At 34.2% G+C, this 23,338-nt stretch overlaps 1 protein-coding gene across 3 annotated transcripts in view; it reads right to left on the bottom strand.

Moving 5' to 3' along the window:
• Positions 1–23,338, bottom strand: part of MFN1 (mitofusin 1) — a 50,735-nt gene that overhangs the window by 11,906 nt on the left and 15,491 nt on the right. For 2 of the 3 annotated variants that reach the window (XM_030330555.2, XM_030330554.2), the window contains exons 8-18: positions 22,088–22,241; positions 21,905–21,972; positions 15,173–15,294; positions 13,381–13,507; positions 13,145–13,249; positions 12,766–12,868; positions 12,403–12,632; positions 10,395–10,547; positions 9,408–9,604; positions 6,934–7,068; positions 2,204–5,143 (exon numbers count right to left, since the gene is read on the bottom strand). In XM_030330555.2, coding sequence (XP_030186415.1) covers positions 5,062–5,143; positions 6,934–7,068; positions 9,408–9,604; positions 10,395–10,547; positions 12,403–12,632; positions 12,766–12,868; positions 13,145–13,249; positions 13,381–13,507; positions 15,173–15,294; positions 21,905–21,972; positions 22,088–22,241 — 1,476 coding nt within the window. In that variant the 3' untranslated portion in view covers positions 2,204–5,061. Of the gene's footprint in view, positions 1–2,203; positions 5,144–6,933; positions 7,069–9,407; positions 9,605–10,394; positions 10,548–12,402; positions 12,633–12,765; positions 12,869–13,144; positions 13,250–13,380; positions 13,508–15,172; positions 15,295–21,904; positions 21,973–22,087; positions 22,242–23,338 lie in introns of those variants that run through there. The other variant, XR_003971969.2, reaches the window with a different exon arrangement.

Below are 23,338 nucleotides of genomic sequence, written 5' to 3'. Positions count from 1 at the left end.
CTTCATATATATGAGAAGTATCTCTTCTACTTTGAAATTTAATAACAAGATACTTTCGTCAGAGGCACAGCCTACTTCCATGGTCTTAAACATGTTGATAGAATGATTTAAAAAATCTTGGGTAGATTAGTTTAAAAGCAGCTCCCATAATTAAATATGTACTAGGCGACTAAAAACCAACCACTGTTGTGGTTTCTACATAATGACCAAATGGTGACCTCATTACCACATTAACTTTCTAGTTAAACCTTTGCTCTCCAGTAATATAGGTTCCAGTGGCTAAACATATTTGTTTACTGAAGCTCGAGTTCAGCTGGTGGTCTGTTTAAGTGCTGTGCATAAGACTTCCTATAACCAGTTAAGAATAACATAGTATATAGAGGCACTGTATAAATTTTAGTTCAAGACTAAAATTATGTCCAAATACAGTTTTAAAGAATTCAATCAAGAATGTTGCATTTATTTGGTGCCTATTAATTTTCTTTTACCTTATAAGAAGCATTTAAACATAATATGCCTCAGCATTTTTATTTGTAGACTCCTCATTAATCACCTTGTAAAGAGTGTTTTTTTCAGATCTGGCAAGAATTTTTTTTTTTTTTTTTTTTTTTTTTTTGAGAATCTTAGGTTCCATGCTCAGCACAGAGCCTGACACAGAGCTTGATCCCATGACCCTGGGATCATGACCTGAGCCTAAATCAAGAGGCAGATGCTCAACACACTGAGCCATCCAGGTGCCCCATTGCAAGAATATTTTTATTTTTTTTATTTTTAAATTCTTTTTTTCAACGTTTATTTATTTTTTTGGGGACAGAGAGAGACAGAGCATGAACGGGGGAGGGGCAGAGAGAGAGGGAGACACAGAATCGGAAACAGGCTCCAGGCTCTGAGCCATCAGCCCAGAGCCTGACGCGGGGCTCGAACTCACGGACCGCGAGATCGTGACCTGGCTGAAGTCGGACGCTTAACCGACTGCGCCACCCAGGCGCCCCTGCAAGACTATTTTAAAAGCACATTCTTTTCTAAAAAAAAAAAGTTAGCATGATTGCCATGTGGTTCAGCAAATCATCCCAAAAGCTGATAGTAAGGGCCTCTCTACTTTGATGGACAGGCCTCATTTTTGGCAGCTGTATTAGAGGTTTAGACTGAATGTCCAAGGTCCCTCCCTAGCTCAGATTTTTATAGTTGTAATCCCATGGTTACATGCACCATATTGAGTTTTATCTTCAGAGGCAAAAATCTGGGTTTAATATTTTAATCTTAAGAGTCTAATAGACAATTCTTATTTTAATTTAGTAATTTAGACGCAGCTGAACCCATACTGCGATGATAGTAAACTAGTCTCCTAGACACAATGGATGTAGGTGCTTCTGAATGTGCTGAGCCATTTTAAAGTTAACCTATTAAGAGAAATGGATCTTGACTTCTCCAGGTGACAATGAAACTTTTATTTCTAAAATATACTGTGCCAATATTATAACTTTGTCCGACACTATTGAGGTCTTAGATTTAATAAAATTTTAACCTTTTTAAAAGTGAAAACATTCAGGGAAATTTATGCTCTGATTACTGTTGAATGTTTCACATATTGAATAGTTACGGCTTATCTGTTGACATTTAAACTTACGGAAACTGATTAAACAATCTTCTAAATTGGCCTATCATTTTAACAATATTCTTTCTAGAATCTTTAGGGTGTAAGTATAAGGCTTAAAAATTTTTGCTTTTAAATTAAGTACTATGTTCAGCTTCAAATTTCCCCTTTGCCATTGTGGAAAGCAAAATTTTAAACTGTCTTACCTCCTATGAGAATTTAAAACATGCACAAGGATAGACCGTCTTTCTTGTGAGAAATTTAAAGTAAAAGGTGAACTGTTTCATATTTACTAGTGTTTCTCCCATTGTTCATTTTGAATTGTCTTAAATTCAGTGGTGTATTTAAAAATGTTGGTTACAATAGGTACTCATTAAGATGGTTTGTAGTTGAATGTCTAAGCTAGCAGTGTATTTTTTAAAAGTTAGTCACAGATTGATGGTACACCTTGTATTTAGCCAATTTGCATGTTGATAAAATTTCCTGAGTCTTTTTTCCTTAAATCCAATTACTGATCCTATAAAATAGTTATAATGCAGCATCATGAAAAAACTGGTTATGTGTTTCAACTGGTTTTAAGTGTTCCCAACAAAATCTTACATCATGTAGTATTTATTTTTTACTTAATGGAATTTCAGTGATACTTGGTGGATATTTCAAGCCTTTTTGTCTTTTACACAATGGTGCTCTATTCTATTGTTTTCAAAGAAGCATTTGAACACTTGGATTTGTGTATTCTTATCCAAAGGCATCCACAAATAAGTGGGTTTTTAAAGCTGATTATTTTTTCCCACTTACAATGGATTCTACAAACTCGTAGCGAATTGACTCTGAATGTCAGTAGTATGACTTGGGGAAAGGTGAACGTAGTAGATTAAAGCTCTTATAAAAGCTTTAAACCAAACTATGGACTTGTACCATGATTTAATAGTATTCTTGGATCTTTTCTTGCACAGTGATTCATTCCTTTATTTGTACAGTAGCTCTGTGAAATATTGCTGTGAATTGATATTGTAATCAATAAAGTGCTTTTAACCAGACTGCATACAGCATGTTTTAATTTTAAAAATCACACTAAAACTTAAGTCTCAGAAGTAAACTCCAAGCCCAGTCATTTCATGCTCAGCCTTTTTTCCTTTATCTAAACATTGGCAATTATGAAATGAAAAATAGGCTGCTGGAAGCAAGGAATAAATGTACTTCACTTTACTGTCTTATGAATGCCAGCTTACTTATTAACCAGTTGATTGCTTATAGGATGTAGATAAAAGTATTCACTGTTGTCATTTCATCTCCACACCGTTGGAGGGAGTTGAGTACTTGGCTAGGCACATGAGCCATGACCCAAGATACCTATAGCCCTACTGCAAAACTTAAGATTAAAACTAATGCCAGTAAAAATGTTACATTTATCAACTATCAGGCAAACAAGTTTTATTTTCACCTTGCATACTTATAAAAATGTAGTTCTATAAAAAGTTTAAGGTTATACAAAGTTTATAAATAATCTTGCAAACATACATAGTAATCAAGTATGTGCAATAACTTTGAACTACAGCTGTGAAATACATAATTTCTGTATAATTCACGGGCTTAGTCATAGATGCACTTATCTCCAGGCATAAAGGTTGAGTTTCATTATTTTAGTGTTCTGTTTCCAACATTCATGCATTTTCAAACTTGATCAGGTGGAAATGCACTCAAACTAGTGATGGAAAACTTACTATAAATTGACTATACCAGAACCACTATTCCAGTATTACCCCAACTTTAGTGTGCATCAGGATCACGTGGAGGGCTTGTTAAAACAGATGGCTGGTTTCCAAACCTAGTCCTGGATTTAACAGGTCTGGGGTGAGACCCTGCAATATGTATTTCTTAGTTCACAAGTGATACACAGATAATCCAGAGGTCAAACTTTGACAGGCACTGTACCATACTAATGAGGTGATACCAAACTACACTGTGTCAAAAGTTCAAGTACTTTTCATATAAAGATTAAGGTCTTGAACTTGTAACCTAAATTAGCAGTACCCAGAATCTTAGACATTAGTTTTTCATGTGGAATTTGTTACCTAATCCCATTTGTTGGCAGCCTGTACTATTTTTGGTTATAAAGCAACAAGCTATAAACTAGTATTTGGATTTGAATAGTGCATCCTAGTATCTGCTCTGCATAAAAACATTTTTGAAAGGCTTCTGTGGCCTAAAGAATATTATTTTCTCCTTAAGATATCCTGAAAAATAGTGCTGCACCTGTTATGAAAAGACTGAGTAGCATCCAGAAGCCTTAAAGGCACAAGAAAGGAAATAGTATTAAGAATAAAAGAGCCTAACAGGTTATCCCTCTACGGAAAAGGAGAAAGTATCCCTTGCCAAATGCAGCCATTATGCATCGAACAAACATCTAGATGCTGCTGCTTTGGTGATCCTCAAGGCTACATTTTGTGTAGCAAAGCCCTAGAATGTCATTTTTTCACGTTTCCATATAAGTTTAAATTAGTTTTTACACAGAAACAGACAATACTTGAACTCATGAACATTTCATTAAGTTAAAAAGTACAGTAATATTAACAGTGCCCTGGCAAATTCATACAATTAAATAAAAGTAAAGCCACCCGGGGGGACAATCCAGCAGTATCCTCCGCAAGTACCTTCTGAAGAACAACGGCATTGGTACAGGAATACAACCACCCAAAAGTCAGAGCTCCCGTATCTTTGGCTATTTTTATCACTTCAAACTTTGCTCCTAAAACTGAGATAGAAAGGTTTCCTCACTGTAATCATAGTTGAAACTGAAAATGTTTCTTTAGAAACAGATCAGGCAACTATTCAGACCCAGAAATTTTTATACTTTTATAACAGACTATAATAACAAACCTTTATACTATTTTACATCCATTTTAATGGGAAAAAAGAGTAAAAACAGTGTATTTATTAGTGGTTTACATACCTGCCAGGATGGCAAAAGTGATTGTAACTTGCATAAACAATACACTCAAGAACATTCCACTCTCCTTGATAGAGCAATGCAGTTTATAAAAGAAAAAAAATGACTATTCCCATTAAAGTAGGCATCAAAAATTAGTTTTGAGAAAAGATGAAATGAGCATTCTCTAACTCCTGGATGCCAGGAAGCAGAGTTTTTTCAGAATCAAAAACAAAGAGAGCCCTAATTAAGAACAAGGCCCCACCCCTCAGGGGTCACATAGTTGGTTCTGTTGCTTTTAACTAATTCATTTTAAACACAATTTAGTCTTTACCCAAAATTAAAATTAAAAAGACCTCATATAATACTCTTCAGAAATGCAAACACCCTGAGATAGATCATTATCAGAATCTACACAAGGATTTGCTACTTAGGTACAGTTAGTATAATTCATATTTAAAGTCATTTCATAAAAAAACTGTCCCAATCTTCCAAGTTCCATTTTCTCCTATGATGATCACCAAAGCAATCTCTACTGTTAAGATTCTTCTTCATTGCTTGAATGTAGAAACTGCTTAGTAAAATTCTCCAGCTCATTTTCAAGTTGAACGGCTTTATTTCTAATTTAAAAAAATGAATAAAAATACCAATCTAATTATCATAAAGGCCAGTGAGAAAGAAATGCATTCCATCCAATCTTCAAAACAAAACAAAAAATCACTAGTCAGGTGCTACTACATGTATCTGAACTCCTATTAAAATATTATCAACCTTTTTAGAGTACGTATGTGTGCTACTATGGCTTTGCTGTAAATGCAGAATCCAATGCCCAGAACTTAAAAAGGTATACTGAAAGAAAAACCAAAAACCTGACTAAGAAAGAATGAAAAGCATTAAGAGACCATGGAGTCCTATTACCTTACATGGGAGTTATATCCTAAGTCACAGAATCCTAATTGTCCCTGAATTCCCTTTAAGTTAAACAATGTATAGAACAACGGGTTTTATGTATACATAAAGTAGGTATCAGATGTCAAAAGACCGTGTATACCAAAAATCTTTTTAAATACTAGAATCATACTTGATGCAGCCAAATACCCTAATGAGATGAAAACAGGAACTAAAACTGATAGAAGAACACAGATTTGCCTCCCATTCTCATACCATGCCAGGGCACACACACACATACTTGGGTGAGCTTTTCTCTCTTGGTCTTGTTGCTGGGGGCATATAGTCAAGGTCACATAAGTTAATGGACACATGAACTACACTGTATGCTTTTTCAGGCAATTGTCTTTTAATTAGGTAACTTAAATTCTATCTGAATTGCGGAGCCTAATTAGTAACAGTGGGGATTCTAAATATTATGGGATTTATTTAGAAAAAGGATTAGCACATAAAAATTATTCATGCTTAAGTCCTACAAAAATCAAAAAGCTACAGCAAGTGCCAATAATATCATTTGTTTTACAAGATGAAACACTACTAAAAAAAAAAAAAAAACCTAAATAAAAAAAAACAACTACTGGATATAGTTTTACTAAAGGCTGTATTTGGGATGATCTAACTTAAAAGAGCTGCAATGGGATAAATGAAATTTACTTGGGAGTGTGTGTGTGTGTGTGTGTGTGTAAAGAGGCTGGGGTCTAAGTGATAGGCCGTCCTCTTCTGCAGAGATTATGAAACCAAGGTGCAATAACAATGTAAGTGCTGATCAGATTAAGACACCATGGATAGACATGACCACAGGTGTTTATGTCCCAAAATTCAGCCCACAAGGACAGCCTCTATGATTTGGAGACATTGCAGGCTGCTCTTATATGGGCATTTTATGTAACACAAGCCCTGATAAGTAGCAGCAGGAATTAAATGATGCTTAATGATACTCATAGGTGAGCCAGCTAATTGGTAAAAGCTGAATGTCAGGACTACCAACAAGGAGCCACCTCATGGTGACACTTCTGGTCAGGTCCCCAAAAGCAAACTTTAGTTAGACCCCACAGAATCCATGATAAATCATATTAAACCAGAATTCCACATATTAGGATATCTTGTTTACTCTTGTTGCTTCAAATTTTAAGCACATCCACATCCCCCAATGAGAATGGAAGTTATGGGTCTTGGATATACAGGACTAAAAACTCACACTTTTTAATTTTAGAACATCTGTTATGAACGGGGATTAATATAGCTCAACATAAAGTTCTATCTAGATAAAGACCTAAAAAATTCCTTCTAATTCAGATTTGTTTTTTCTTGTTGAAATTAGCTTTCACTGAAAATGCAAAACATATGGAATTAAATATGGATGGAATATAATAATTAAGCCAATGCAGAAAGTTTTAATATAATTATATTTAGGTAATGAGACCAATAAACATTCATATTATCAAGAAAAATGTTCAAATACCTTAAGAACTTTGAATTGCTTTGTATTTTCTCCAGTTGATCTATTTCTTTGGATAATCTAGCAATTTCTTCTTCCAGATGTCTTTGTGTAATATCAACTTGTTGGCACAGGCGAGCAAAAGTGGTTGCCATTTCCCTTAAAAGAAAAAATGATGTTTTCAGCAGTCATGAATGTCTTTGAAAATGAATGAAGCTTTAATTTAAAGCTTATATAAAAAGATCACAAGTTTAAAATATACGTAAAGTGTAAGGTATCAAAGAACACTGTTAGGAATGGTATAAGGGAGGATATGGCACTAAGGCTTAATACCACTGTAGGCTTAATTTCATCTGGCCTCAAGACAAATGTTCAATAGGCAGTATGAACCTCTACTATATGGTTGTGAATATGAATAAGCTATAAAAAGGCAAAAGATGGGTATATTTCCTCAGAAACACAGTAAGACTTATGAGTCCTTTGCCTACAGAAATAAATTACTGAGAACAGGCAAGAAAACTTCATGAGCTTTTGTGACTTGCACAAAAAACACTATTTTTTTAATGTCTATTTTATTTTTGAGACAGATTGCAAGTGGGCAAGAGAGGGAGACACAGGATCTGAAACAGGCTCCAGGCTCTGAGCTGTCAGCACAGAGCCCAATGCGGAGCTCAAACCTGTGAACCACAAGATCATGACCTGAGCTGATCAAGTCAGATGCTTAACAGCTACCCAGGCACCTCAACAACAAAACAAAAACTTTAAATCATAGCAACATTAACCATGTTCCTACAACCAAATGGCTCAATTTGTGTGCTAATCTGTTAGCTTTGGCAAACATATTTTTGCAACAGGAAGGATGTCTAGTAGGTGTGTACCTCTGGAATATGATTAACTGACTTTTCTTTGCAACTATTCTCCTGTGCATATTCATCTTTCCCATGGCCTTTTTTCTCTCCATTCTCACCCCATTCTACTATAAATCAATATTAGACAAATTAAGCATCTTGCATTATTTCATATTGCATTAATATTTAGCTCATATTAACTGAATAATTATTTGAGGCTGCTTCCATTAGAATGTAAAGTCTTCTAAGAAAGAGGATCAAGTTATCTCTAACTTTTTATTTCCCACAACCCCCTCTAGCAGAATTATTAGCACATGGTAGGCACTTAATGAAGACCAAATGAATGGAATGCTTAACTTTATTTTTACATATGTGACCTGAGATGATTTCTTTTGGAGGTCTAGGTATCTTTATTAGAGAAAAGATCTTCCTTAATATAAATAAAATGAAAACTACCGTATAAAACAGGAGTTCAATAAATATTTGGTAAATATTCAGTTATCTCAAATCTGTGCCCTGTTTCCATTCTCTACAGCTCTATATTAGTACGGGCTTTGACCTTGGTCTGAAAGTTTAATCTCCTTGCAATTCTTGTCTCCTTAATCTAAACCGTTCTATATACCACACCACTGCAGTTATTTGTTTCAGAGCTAAACGTTAATGACATCTCTCCCCAGACTTCTAATTATCTAAGCTCCTGTCCTAGTGTTAGGTTTATATTCAAATGTACCCCTCTGATATACGTATCTGTCACATCGAAATTTTCTCATGTTTCTGAACACACTTCTTTTCCCCTTTCTTTGCTTTGGGGTGTTCTCTCTGTCTACATCTTTTTATTCTATTCTGGCTACCTTGTAGGAAACCCTTATTGACCCACTAGCTTTCCTGATTTAAGATTCTAAAGCCTCACATTATGAGGCTTACTTACCACTTTTCACTTACTATAATTATGTACATGTTATTTCCTTCACTAAACTACAATCATCTTCAGCTCAGAGAACTTTTTAATTTAGGTCTCAGTAGCATCCAAAAATTGGCTATTTTGCATTGATTTAATTGGAGTTCTATATATTTTTACTAGATCAATGAAACAAATTTTAAGACACATAAAAGAAATTAGTGGACACCAGTATTATTCTAATAAAATTCCCTTGAGTTCTAAAAGAGTTATGCCTTTAGGGGCGCCTGGGTGGCTCTGTCGGTTAAGCGTCCGACTTTGTCTCAGGTCTTGATCTCATGGTCCATGAGTTCGAGCCCCTATCGGGCTCTGTGCTGACAGCTCAGAGCCTGGAGCCTGCTTTGGATTCTGCGTCTCCCTCTCTCTCTGCCCCTCCCCCGCTCTCACTCTGTCTCTCTCAAAAATAAAGATTAAAAAAAATCTTTTAAAAATAAAAATAAAAAAATAAAAGAGTTATGCCTTTAAACTTGTAAACCTGGGCTGTGACAGTAAAAATAAATTACACTTGTCATTACGCATTTTTGAACCTACTTGGTTGGTATCATTTGATTTTTTCACCTTGGTGGTGATTACAAAGTGTGTTCACATTGTGATAGTTCCTTGAGCAGTACTTTTGTGCATTTTTTACATGTATGTCATAGTCAATAATTAAAAAAAAAAAAAAGGAAACAAAGACACATCTTCCAACTTACTGTTGTACTTGATGGCTACAGTTTGCACTCGTGAAGCTGACAATCATCTGCAGTTTTTCAGTTGCATAGTTCACAAACTGCTGTTTAAAGGCTCTCTCCTTAGCACGCGTGGTCCAGGTCAGCCTTTCATAAAGATACAAAGCTCCATACATACTCAATGAAACAGATATGAGTTTCCAGCCTACAGTTTTCCAAATCTGTAAAGATAAATTCATAGGCTACTTTGAGAAAGAAAATCACCATTAGGGGCATTGTATATTAAGGCATTTTAGCAAACTCATCAGCTCCCTAAAGACCTTTGACTCAAATCCATTTTTTAAACAAATATCAGACAAGAACTTTTATAACCCGCCAGACATTTATTTGGTAAATTGATCTAATGTTATCTCAAAAATGGATGTGAATTTTTTTTTTTTTTTAGGTCACAGATTTTAAAAAACCAAAACAAGTAAACTCATATTGTTCATGATGTGAAAAAATATTTTACATATATGTACCACTACTAATCTTTAATAATCTTTAATACTTGAAGGCAGATCCCTTTGGTATTCAGAGAAGGCTAGATAAGGAACCTGGATCATTCTTATTACACCAATGTACAAATATCATTTCTTTATGTGCTGTAATGTGAAAATAAGCACTGTTTAAAGGACTAGTTAGTTGGTATTTTTCTCCCTAAAGAAGTATTTGGTAAAAATTTATACCGTGGAAATCATTTTGCAATATCCGCTTTTATGAAATCATTATGTTGTATGCCTAGAACCAATACAATGTTATAGGTCAACTATAGTTAAATTTTAAAATATATAGTTTTAAAAACTTTAGATTAGACCTGTGAAACTGCTCTTTATTCACTAATTTAACCAACAACTTTTCGTGTCATTTTATAGATCCTGGAAATAAAAGTAAATATACCTTTCTTTTCATCATCTAACAAAAAGCTCTGCACAAATTCCAATTTTAATTATACTAAAAAGGACTTCTTACCACCCCTCCAACAACGATGATGCCCATAGAAGTTCTAGATGTGAGAGAAGCTAATCCCGTTATTAAGGTAACCATGAGTTCTTCCTGTGATGCATTGTCTGGCGTTGCTGGATTAGTAGGAGCAGTGGGAGTAGAAGCTAAAGATCTGGGGAGCTGGTAAGGTTGGGAAAAAGGATTATAATTAAACCACTACAAATGGTACAGTTACATTTATAAAGTTCTATTGTATTTCTTTTATAATTACAGTAGTAAATCTATAAAAAGAATGACTCTAATGAGTTCCCAATAAATACATTAAGAAAATAAAAATGGCCTGAAAATTATTTTCTGTGACCAATATTGAACCAATGATATCATGACAAATAATGAATTTTCACACTATATTTCACACTATAGTAGGCCCTCAACCCTCAAGAGGAATTAAAACCTTATTTTAAAATTCTCACACCAAAAACACATCCTCAAAAAAAATTGGGCTTAAAAATTAAAATCTTCTACACTTCAAAATACACCATAAGAAAATGGCTTAAAAGCCAAGTCACAGACTAAAAAAAACTTATTTGGATATCATCTGACAAAGGACTTGTACCTAGAGAATATATACAGAACTCCTGCAAGTTACTAAGAAGCCAAATAACCCAATTTAAAAATGGGCAAATGATCTGAACAGACATTTCACAAAATAAGATATACAAATGGCTAATATAAGCACATGAAAAGATGTTCAAACTCTTTAGTCATTAGGGAAATACAAATCAATGGTACATGAGATACCATTTCACACCCACTGAATAAAAAGATGGACAATAACAAGTCTTGATGAGAATGTTGAGAAACAGCTGGTAACAGAAAATAGCGTAGCTGATTTGGAAAACAGTTTGGCAGTTCCTCAGAAAGTTAAACATGGAGTTACCGATTGGCCCAGCAATTTGATTCCTAGGTATATACTCAAGAGAAATGAAAACAGATGTCCACATAAAAACAGTACATGAGGGGCACGTGGGTGGCTCAGTCAGTTAAGCATCCAACTTCAGCTCAGGTCATGATCTCACAGTTGGTGGGCTTGAGCCCCACATCGGGCTCTGTGCTGATAGCTCGGAGCCTGGAGCCTGCTTCAGATTCTGTGTCTCCCTCCCTCTCTGCCTCTCTCCCACTCATGATCTCTCAAAAATAAATAAATGCTAAAAAAAAAAAAATAGTACATGAGTGTTCAAGAGCATCATTATTCACAGTAGCTAAAAAGTACAAACAACTCAAGTGTCCATCAACTGATGGATGAATAAAATGTGTGGTATCTATAATGGAATATTATTCAGCCATTAAAAATGGAATATTTATATATGCTACAACATTCATGTACCATGATGATGAATCTTGAAAATACTATGCTAAGTGAAAGATGCCAGTCACAAAATGCCACATTTTTAATGACTCCATTTATAGGAAATGTCCAGAAAGGGCAAAATATGATAGTTACAGAAAGCTAACTAGCAATAGGGCTGAAGGTAGGAATGATTGATGGACTACAAATGGGCACAACGGTACCATTTGAAGGTGACAGGTTCTACGACTACATTGTGGTGATGGTTTTACAACTCCATAAATTTTCTGAAAAATTATCAAATTGACAGATTCAAAACTTTTTAAAAAAATGTTTATATTAATCTAATTTATTTGAAGTCAAAACTTCAATTTTATTTGAAAACAAAAACTTCTGTGAAAATAAAAACCCATTTCAAAAACAAATGTGGAACAACCTACAACAATACTGGATGAAAATGCTGGGATTACCTCTCCTTTGCATAGTCTGCCTAATTCAGAAATGGCTCTATTTGACAGACATTAAATCATAAATATGCAAATTAGACACAGGAAGTTCTAGTAGGGAAAATCACATACGCAAAATAAAAAGGAGGATCTCAACTCATAGAATCAAAGACACATAACTGTGTAGTAGAGCAATAATCAAATAAAAAGCTTACTCAAAAAAAAAGAAAAAAAAGGATACCTGGAAGATGGGCTCTGATAATCCTAGCAGCACCCTCTGAGCATTCGTCGGGCCCAGGAAACGATGGACAAGGGAAGACCAGCCCAGGGAAAAACGAAATACAATATCCTCTTGAAAATCTGAACATAACTTATGGCAATTTAGGTCATAGCTGAGATCAAATTTCTTGCAAGGAATCAGTGTATGTAGTTTATTTTGTATACCAGCTGGAAGTAATGGCTTCAAATTTTCTAGACAAAACAAAATTATATTTAAGAAATGACAGTAAATAATGTTTTATGTTGTATAAAAAACCTAAAGGAAAATAAACCCTTTACCAATGAAATAAAAAAATACACATAAACTTGTAGATACAAATATTACCAATAATTTCTTGCTGGGACTGAAGCATTGAAGCATTGACTTCGCTTGTGCACCGATCGGCTAAATTTCTTCCCATGCCATCTTCTATGTGCTTATTTAACTCCTGTTAACATGATAAATGTGCCCATTATTTTTTCTCTAGAACATACATAGATTTTACAAAAACTTTAAAAATGTAGTAAATGCTAAATCTTATTCTTAGAGGATAACTTTTCTGTGTGTTCTGTATACATAGTAGTGTAATTATCACAAGAGTAGACAGGAGGTGTAACACTTTAATCATAAGCTGGTTGCCATGAAGATGCTCTACCACTAAATATAAATGTACAATAAGGTGAGGAAACTGTATCTAAATAACTTTAAATACAATTTAACTTACATTTTTATATACTTTCAATACACTTGGAGTAGGATGAAACTCTGAACAAAATTCATCAACCAACACAGACAGTCGGCAAATTTCATCTGTCATTGCACATGACACCTGAAAATATGAAGTTAAAAAAATTAAACAAGATTACCAATTACTCCAAAAACTAAATTGAATACCCCACCCACTGAGCCAGCCAGGTGCCCCCCTTCCCAGAAATTTTAATCATAAATTCACCAACCCACCTTGTTTGCCACCTCCTCTGTAACCTCCCTGATTTTTTTCTTAACATCCAGTGTTAAAAGGTTCATCTGGTTTCGGATAAAGTCCAGTCTATCAATTTGATCTTCCCTCTCTTCCATTGAATAAACCCTATTATAGTATGAAGAGTAATTAATTCTTAGGATATATTAAAGTCCCAAAGCAATTAAGTGAGGGTACTCACTTATGCACTGAACAATCTGTTAGCATGATACAAGAAAAATAATCTTGTATTTTCAACATCTAAAAGGATTCAAATAATATTTCATCTTAAAATATTTATAGAAGACTGGATATAAACTACTTTGTCTCTCTGCCCATGAAGTATCTGAATTCCACAAAGAATCCACCCCCCCCCCAACTAAGAATTAGGAAGGATTCTCCAAACACAGATATGAACAGTCAAAATAAAACAAAACTCAGTACTGACTTCATTTAATAAACAAGGGTTAGCAAATGACATCCTGAAAGCCAAATCCAGCCAGCTGCTAGTTTTTGTTAAGGTTTTCTTACGATATAGCTATGACCATTCATACATGGCTACCTTTGCTCTAAAACTGAAAAACTGAGTAGCTGCAAAGGAAACAGATGACCCACAAAGCTTAAAATATCTACTATCTGGCTTTTATAGAGATTCGTCAACTACCGGATGGTATAGGAAAACAAAGACCTGAGACACTTTTAAATTATCTTTAGCTAAGAGTTCCCAAGACACGATGATACAAAACATCCTCAAATCACATCTTCTTTGTGGCATGTTTAGTTCAATGTCCTGTATTTTTAAAATTAATAATATTAAGGTCAATTGGTGGACCAAATACTCACTTTGGCTACTGTAATAAAGCAATTGAGCTGAAAGGGGTGTAAACGGCAACACAATCCCATACAGAAACAGTGGGCAGGGCCTGAGATCAGCCTGAGTTCTCAGTCTTGTGTTTTATGTGCTGGAAAATCTCTAATTCTGTACATAATGCATTCCACTAAAAGTGTCAACATTAGGCAATAGATTTAGGTATAAGTGTTTGTTTTCCCAGTAAGATCAAATGCTGTTAAAAGTTCCCAATTTAATGTCATCTTTAACTTAATCTTTGATGCTTTATAACTTTCCTTTCTTTGGCTGAAACCCACTGATGGTATAATTAAGGCTGAACACTGTTAACTATCATCATATCTAATAACATCATCTTTGTTTCAAGTGTACCAACTTTGTGAGAACTACCCTTTTCTTCAATGTTGGCAATTTCATGCATTCATTTTTGTCTTTATAAGATAATAAATGGAATAACAGCACAGTACAATACGACATATAGGGTAGTGCTTACCAAACTGACTTTCTGGCCGGCAGGTAATATCACCTTGTTTGTTTACCAGTTAATGAAAAAAACCACAACTGGCATCAAAGAGGCATTTCAAGGTATCAGTGTATGAATATATGAAAAATTGGTCATAGGTTGAATGTTAACAAAAAAGAGGGTCACCTCTTTTTTGGACTTCTTCAAAAAATTCCTCTTGAAGAAATGGTTCTTCCACTGCTTTAAAGATATTTTAAACTATGAAATATGTTATGATTTTACTCATGAGAATACTGAGATCCAAGGAATGTAAATGATGTATGCAAGGTTGCAGAATATAATTTCAAATATTCATTTTAAAACATGCAAGTAAATTGATGACTTTAGTATGAAAGTACTTAAAATATAACAATTTAAAACCTTAGTCTAAGGAATTCATATTGATACAAAATGGCTTTTATTTTGCAATAAAATGAATTCATACCTTTTCTCTGCTGCTGCCACGTTTACTGAATCCATTATGATTTTCACAGTATCTAGTATCTGTTTAGCTCTGATAGTGTGCTGTTCAAACTTTGTTCTCACTGCTGACTGCGAGATACACTCCTGCGAGGGGCCCAAGCCATAACACATTACTGTAATTCCATCCCAACATTTTCAGGAATTTAAACACAAAAACTTGCTGTATGTAACATTAACCAAAACATAAATAAAGGCAGAAAGTAAATGCATGATAAACACAAGTTAAAATAACAAAGGCTAAAAAAACTACAAGGAATCAAAAGTAAAAAGGGCATTAACAGCAAGTTCGTATCTTTGTGTAATTTTACACAGTAATGTGCAATGGTTTTTTTGACTATTTTTAAAAATAAATAAATAAGCAGGGTATTGTTTTCAATGTTTAAAGCTTCTCTGTTAAAATTACTAATTTTATCTGATTACCTTTAATCTACTTCTATTCTATCTTGATTTTTCTCATGCTTACAACAGATAACCTAATAAAGTTCTTAACTGAGTTATGAATTAGAATTCTACATTTTAAGAAATGAGTTGAATGACATGTTTTACATAAGGTTATTTATTATAAAGGAATTCTACCAATTAAAACTTGAACAACTTGAAAGATATTCTTTAGCAACAAACAACCTAAATAATATTTTAAATTATTTAAAAAAAAAACGGGGCGCCTGGGCGGCTCAGTGGTTACATGTCTGACTTCGGCTCAGGTCATGATCTCACGGTTTGAGAGTTTGAACCCTGTGTCAGGGTCTGTGCTGACAGCTCAGAGCCTGAGCCTGCTTCAGGTTCTGTGTCTCCCTCTCTCTCTGTCCCTCCCGCTCACTCTCTCTCTCTCTCTCAAAAATAAATAATAAGCATTTAAAAAATTTTAAAAGAAAAAGAAAAATATCTACAGCTATTTCAGAGACAATCCCTGTTAATGCCCTTGGTCTACAGTTTGTGTACACAGGTCCCAATGATGCCCTATCTCATTTGTTTCACCTTCAAGCTAATTGTAGCTAATAAATCATTTACTGTACAAATCTGTTTCATGACCAGTGTTTTTTAAAACAGAATACGTTAGGGGCGCCTGGGTGGTGCAGTCGGTTAAGCGTCCGACTTCAGCCAGGTCACGATCTCGCGGTCCGTGAGTTCGAGCCCCGCGTCAGGCTCTGGGCTGATGGCTCGGAGCCTGGAGCCTGTTTCTGATTCTGTGTCTCCCTCTCTCTCTGCCCCTCCCCCGTTCATGCTCTGTCTCTCTCTGTCCCAAAAATAAATAAACGTTGAAAAAAAAAATTAAAAAAAAATAAAACAGAATACGTTAGAATGCATCACATATAGTAATGGATACATTTATACTGTAAAATTTGTTTCAATTTTGTTTCAATTTCAATGTGCATGCTACTTGTTATTTAAAATATTTACTGTGATTCATCATTAAATGTTAGCAAAATTATCATATTAAAATTGTCCTTTCATTTTTACCTCATAGAAAGTCAAATTCTGTACTGAAATAACATTTAAAAACAACTACAAGAGTTTACAGAGAAAGGCTATCTGGTCTTTGAACCATCAAGAAATGCTTGTCTCGGTCACAGCAGCAATAACTGCCATAGATGTTTTGTAGGCAGCCACGTTTATTTTCTGTGAGGAATTTTTCAAAATCTGGTATATATCTCCATAATTTCCATGAATTCATCTTCTTGAACCTCTTTTTATATGTAACCAGTAGTAAAACTGTAGTAATTACTATCCTCTGTCAAAACAGCTTTCAAACTTTAAAAGGTATTCACTTAATACTCTAGTATTTGTCATCTTGGAATCATTAGTATGTTAAACATTCACTCAATATATTATTTATAACCTATGGTTAGCCTTCACATCTCTGAAGTGATTATCTGTTTCACTAAGACAGAGAACACTTTTAAAATTTCTTTTGCCAGTTTAGGTGTCCTCTTCAGTACTTTGAGATATGAAAAATAAAAGAGATTTACTTCTTTAGCCAAAGGATACATGAGGGTAATTCATTTAGTTAACTGTTTATAAAGCCTTAACTCAAAGTCCATTACTTTCCTTCACCGCATAGCCTAAGTTTTGTTCATGGTTAAGCTTATTTACACATCACTCAACATCACTAATCCTGAATAGATTAGTTGAAGGAAGTTGGGGAGGGGGGGATTTCCCCCTCCCCCCACCCCTGCACCTTCTGTATGTACCTATAGAAAACCCACCAATAAACTACACAATATTAAGTGTTTAAAAGTGTAAACTGCTTATTTTTAACTGAATCAAAGCTTTTTCTTTAAATAACTATCTCATAAATTGACAAACTGCCACAAAAATTTTGATAAAAGCATAAAAATATTTTTAAAAGAAAAAAAGGTTAAAAGAAATTCTATGTTCCTCGATGAAGCAGATCTAGATATCAGCAATGAAGACTCAAAATTTGTAGATAACAGCACAGTATTAGAGCTAGACCAGAAAGAAAATATTTCCAAAAGTTATTAGGCAATATAAAAGTCATTCCTTGATTTGAAAACATATAATCATGAATAAATATAAAGAAAAAAGCAGGAAATCTTCTTCCAATTAAGAAGTATGCTACACTGATGCTCCTCCTGATCAGAAAAATACCAAGCCAACCTGCAAAAGAAATATTCTATTCTGAAGTGTGGGAAATACTAATTTAAATACAGGGTTTTTCAGTGTATTATTTCTCAGAACCCTTGCTACATTAATATGCTTATGAATCCGCATAGGGAACATATACAGTAAGCAGCAGTTTCCAGACTTACTTTATCAGGAACACTAATTTTCCAAGGAGAAGGTTAAAATACTACACCAAACCAATTTAAATTCTATCTTGTCAGAGTATCCTGTAGATTATCTTAAAACTTATTAAAGATCTGGAACCAAAACAATAATCCTAATATCAGTTAAGATAGTTTTCTAACTTTCTAATAACATCTTAAGAAGCCAGTTGGTAGTCAATTATACTTACACATTTGTAAATATTAATATTTGTGTCATTAGGACATACAAATTTGTCAAATCCCTGTAACAGACTGCAAATGCTCATAATAATATGCTATTCATCACTCCCAACTTATTATTTTGAAATACTTTTAACTAAGAGGACTACACAAGAAAAAACACTAATAACACACTATGCCTTTCAAGTAAACATTCCAAGTGTTAACAATCAGCCCCATTTGTTTACCTTTCCCCTCTCTCCATATAGATATATGTCTATACATAGAAATACACATGTATTTTTATACATATTGTTTCTACTCAACAATCTGACCGTTCTTTGCAGACATCACAGCTTTACTACTAAATATATTAACATATGTCCCAAAGAATTGGGTCATTTTCCTATACAACCACAAAATAATTACTGTGTTCAGAACATTATCATTGGGTCAATACTATCAACCTAGCACATGGTCAATTTTCAAATCTTACCAGTTGTCCCAGAAATGTCCTTTACAATAAATTCACTGACATTTTAGAAAAGAGTTATTTTATACATACCTCTTTTCTATCTTATAACCAAACTATTAAGAATGGCCAAATATTTGAACAGAGAAATTCAGATGTCTAAATCATCTTTAGAATATACACTTGCTCAAATACAGGTTTAAAACAGTAAGAAAACATACTGACAGAATTAACATTGATTTCCTTGATTGATTTTAAGTGGTTTAATTTTCAGGCCTTATTTTACTTGATACTCTAAATAAATGTTCCTAAGGTTTTTTGATACTTTGGAAACAAGGGAATCTCAAAAAGTCTGTGGCAAGAATCAGATTGCTAAAAATGATTAACTTGGTACAATTTTTCTTTCCACAAAAATAATTTTCTAAAGATTTCCAAAATAAAAAGTGAATTCAAAAACAAAGAGAAAATGTGTATAAAAGCCATATTCTGTGACCACAATGCATAGAAACTAAGATATCACCATAAATTAGATGAAAAGAATCAAAACATCTGATTCTTTTTTTTTAATTAAAAATTTTTTTTTCTTTTTTAAATCTTTTTTTTAACGTTTATTTATTTTTGAGACAGAGAGAGACAGAGCATGAACGGGAGAGGGGCAGAGAGAGGGAGACACAGAATCTGAAGCAGGCTCCAGGCTCCAAGCTGTCAGCACAGAACCCGATGCGGGGCTCGAACTCACGGACTGCGAGATCGTGACCTGAGTCAGTCAGACGCTTAACCGACTGAGCCACCCAGGTGCCCCTCAAAACATCTGATTCTTAACAACTCCTGTAATGAATAGGAAATACCAACAAGTATAACTAAAAAAAATCACTAAACAATGAAAACTGGATACTGAAATCCATGGAATACACTCAATGTTACATCACAAATTCACAGCCCTAAATTCTTTCCTAAAGAACAAAAAGCAAAAAACAATTCCACTTAAAAAAAAAAAGAAGTATAAAGAAAGCAGAAGGAAACTATGGTTAAAGATTAATATAGAACTTAAATAAAAACCAAAAAATGCTGTTTATGAATGGAAAAATTAACCAAGGGCTGGGGCTAGGTTGTTGGAGGATAAAGCAGAGCAGTTCAATCACTGACAAATCTATTAAAGTTAAAATATATACTCATTGGGGCGCCTGGGTGGCTCAGTCTATTAAATGTCTGACTTCTGCTCAGGTCGCGATGTCACAGTTCATGGGTTCGAGCCCATGGCGGCTCTGTGCTGACAGCTCAGAGCCTGGAAACTGCTTTGCATTCTGTCTCTCTCTCTCTGCCTCTCCCCTGCTTGTGCTCTCTCTCAAAAATAAACAAATAAATAAATATTTGAAAAAATATATATACACGTGTATGTATCAAAGAATATAAAAGTTTTAAAAATGAACAATTTTATACTACGAAGTTATAAATTCTCAGAAATACACCAATTTATAGAAGTCATAAATTACCAAAATTGATTTAAGAAGTAACAAGTGTTAGCTCTGGGAAAAAAGCTGAAAAGAATTGTCAATGTAATCATCAAAAAATGCTTTGGCCACCAAAACAATTTTTTGTCCATCTGATTATTTCTTTAGGTAAGTTCAAATAATTTCTAGCTGATTCTCATATTAAATCTATCATACTTTTAACTGAACAAAAATTTCAAAGTCTAAAGTCTGATGTTCTCTCCTTTATGTAAAAGCTCGTGCATAGTTTTTTCATACATAATTTTTATATTCCCAGTGAACCATTATAACAAACTGCCAAGTTTCTTCTAGAAACATTAAAAAGAAAAATTCCTAGGTCTGTCTGGTTATTCCAATCCCTTGAGGAGCTTTGAATATTTACGGATTCCTAGGTCCATCCTAGCCCCACTGGATTGGTCTCTGGGATAATTCAGTAGTCTGCAGTTCTCTAAGGCACCTAATGTGATTCTCATGATCAGCCAAGGTTTAGGAACTAGTGCTCTACAGCACAGCTTTTATTCTTCTCATTCCCACCTCTTCAAGGAGATATTCTGTCTGGGTAGCAGGAATCAATATGAAAAACATTACAAATGCGTAACAGAACAGTATGATTTGAAAGGAGAAATAAATGACATACACACAGAAGAAAGAAAAGGTCAGTAAGACAAAAGAGATAGAACAATAGATCCTCTTCCCAATATTTTCCCCATGGATGAAATAACTGATCTAAAGAGTAAGGAGAGCACTGAATCTCTTGTGAAAGCGAAAGGGAAAGAAAATAAACAATGGTCTGAGTGATTGGGACTTCATGTAATCTATAGCTTAGCTTGGGAGGACATATGCTGATAACCCAGGAGCCTCTGATAACTACTAGTGGGCTTTCCTTCTTAAATATTTTGTCTTCATCTACTTAATAGTCTGTCTCCAACTCACCAAATTAAAGATGGGGGATAGTGAGCAAATAAATGTTTAGTTAAAAAAATTCTGCCGAACACGTTCAACATTCACATCCTTACTATTAAAGCTGTTATTACTTATAAGGAAGAAAAACTGCAGATGCAAGTTTTTTTCAGTTCTGAAGTCTTTGTGTTCATTCATGGGTGAGAAGGAGATATGCAATCTAAGCAGAGCTGGATCAAATAGGGCTAAATAAAAGTTTAGAAGATTAACACCTAAATAAGAGTTTAGAAGATAAACATCTAAAGAACTTTTCAGTCAAATGTAGGATGAGTTTTAATGTCTTTGAATAAAACACCAAAATATTAAGACAGTATCCTTCCTCCCCAATGCTGCAAACGCATTAGTTATGTGCCCCAGGTGTTCCTACCACAAGATTCCTAAGGTACAAGACCTGTATCTTAATATGACATTAACTACATTCTCTGTCTATAAACTGAATGGTACAGAAGAAAAAAGATGATCCTCACTTTGCTCTATTATCCACCCCAACAGCAATTACATTTATTTAATCTTGCCTCAAATTATTGAATAAAGAGAATTTCACTCATTGCACAACACATACAATATTAGAAAATAGTTTCTCATTTAAATACAAATATATAAGAAAAATAAGAAATTACAATCTTTAGTTTTAAATTCTTACGGATCATCCATTTTGCAGGGACTTCCTTTCTTCAAACTTGTTTCACTTGCTGTGGCAGAAACTATACTAAATAACAGCAAAGGTTATTTGACAAAGATAAACACTAAAAACAGAAGATTATGATCATTCTCCAACCAATGCTAGGGTTTTGTATTAGTCAATACATTTGCAAAATTCCTACCTCAAAAATTTGTTCAAAATTCTGAAACTCCTGTAATCTTGCCTGGAATCCTTCAGCAAGTGCCCCACCTATAATATTTATGTAAAGAGTTTAAAACCTAGTATACAGCAACATTAAGATTTCTAGCATGCTGTTTCAATAACTATACTTGTATTTCGAAAGACAATCCATAATAATACATACCACCTTCTGGCATCCCCTGTGCTTTGTGCTTTCTAGCAGTAAGAACTTCCTTTGCAGAAACAAAGAAGATACGATTCTGTGCCTCCAAAGGATCCACAACTTTAAGCTCCTCCACCAAGAAATGCAGGCATCTTTCCATGTGCTGTCTACGTACCTAGAGAAAACAAGGTACTAAAATAATTCGAGTAATTAAACAACAATATAGCTGACAGCTACAGGCCTATAATACTAAACTCCATTCATAGTGATATTATAGTAATAGTTTCCATATACTTAACAAATCCAAAAATTCTAATAAATGAAGTTTTAAACTTGCTGACAGATTTTTTTCTCTTAAAGATCCTTCCTTGACCATTTAAAATTCTGATGGACCACCAAATATGCAGCCATTACAAAACATATTATAGACAAATATTAACACTTACTGCCATAGGAAAGAGTTCTTAATTTTGTATTAATGATGTATATGACTATACTACAAAAAATGATACGTGTATACATATGTGAAAATTAATAGGTGGCATGCAGGCACAGGTGGCATTTTATTTCTTCCTTATGCTTATTTTCCAAATGTTCTACAATGAAGCTATTAAAGTTTGATATCAGAATATAAGTACAATTAATTTGCTACAATGAAGACATTTTTATTGTGAAATCAGAACACAAACGATCTCTTTTTCTTAAAAAAATGAGAAATTTGGGGAGAATGCATCAGATAGGGATTAGAGCTGCAATGTTAGGATTAAGATTAGCACTTGGGTAATTAAAATTAGGACTACAAGGGGCATCTGGCTGGCTCAGTCAGTAAGGCATGCAACACTTGCTCTCAGAGTCACGAATTCAAGCCCCATGGAGGCATAGAGATTACTTAAATAAAACTTTAAAAAAATTAAAAATAAAAAAAAATAGGACTAAGGGTTAGAAACTAATTAGAGTTTAGTACTAGCCTTTAGCATTGTGGCTACGATAAGAAATCTCTATCTTAAGACTTAATAAAAACTAAGCTAAGGGGCACCTGTGTGGCTCAGTTGGTTTAGTGTCCAACTTCAGCTGAGGTCATGATAGCATAGTTGGTGAGGTCGAGTCCCATGTTGGGCTCTGTGCTGACAGCTCAGAGCTTGGAGCCTGCTTCAGATTCTGTGTCTCCCTCTCTCTGCCCCTCCCTTGCTCACACTCTGTGTGTCTCTCTCTCAAAAATAAATAAACATTAAAAAAAAAAATAAGCTAAATAGGAATGGAAAAGAACCTGGG

The sequence above is a fragment of the Lynx canadensis genome, chromosome C2 (assembly GCF_007474595.2).
Source record: "Lynx canadensis isolate LIC74 chromosome C2, mLynCan4.pri.v2, whole genome shotgun sequence".
Classification (NCBI taxonomy): domain Eukaryota; kingdom Metazoa; phylum Chordata; class Mammalia; order Carnivora; family Felidae; genus Lynx; species Lynx canadensis.
The sequence above is the reverse complement of the archived record's forward strand: the minus strand, read 5'-3'. Positions and strand labels throughout refer to the sequence as shown.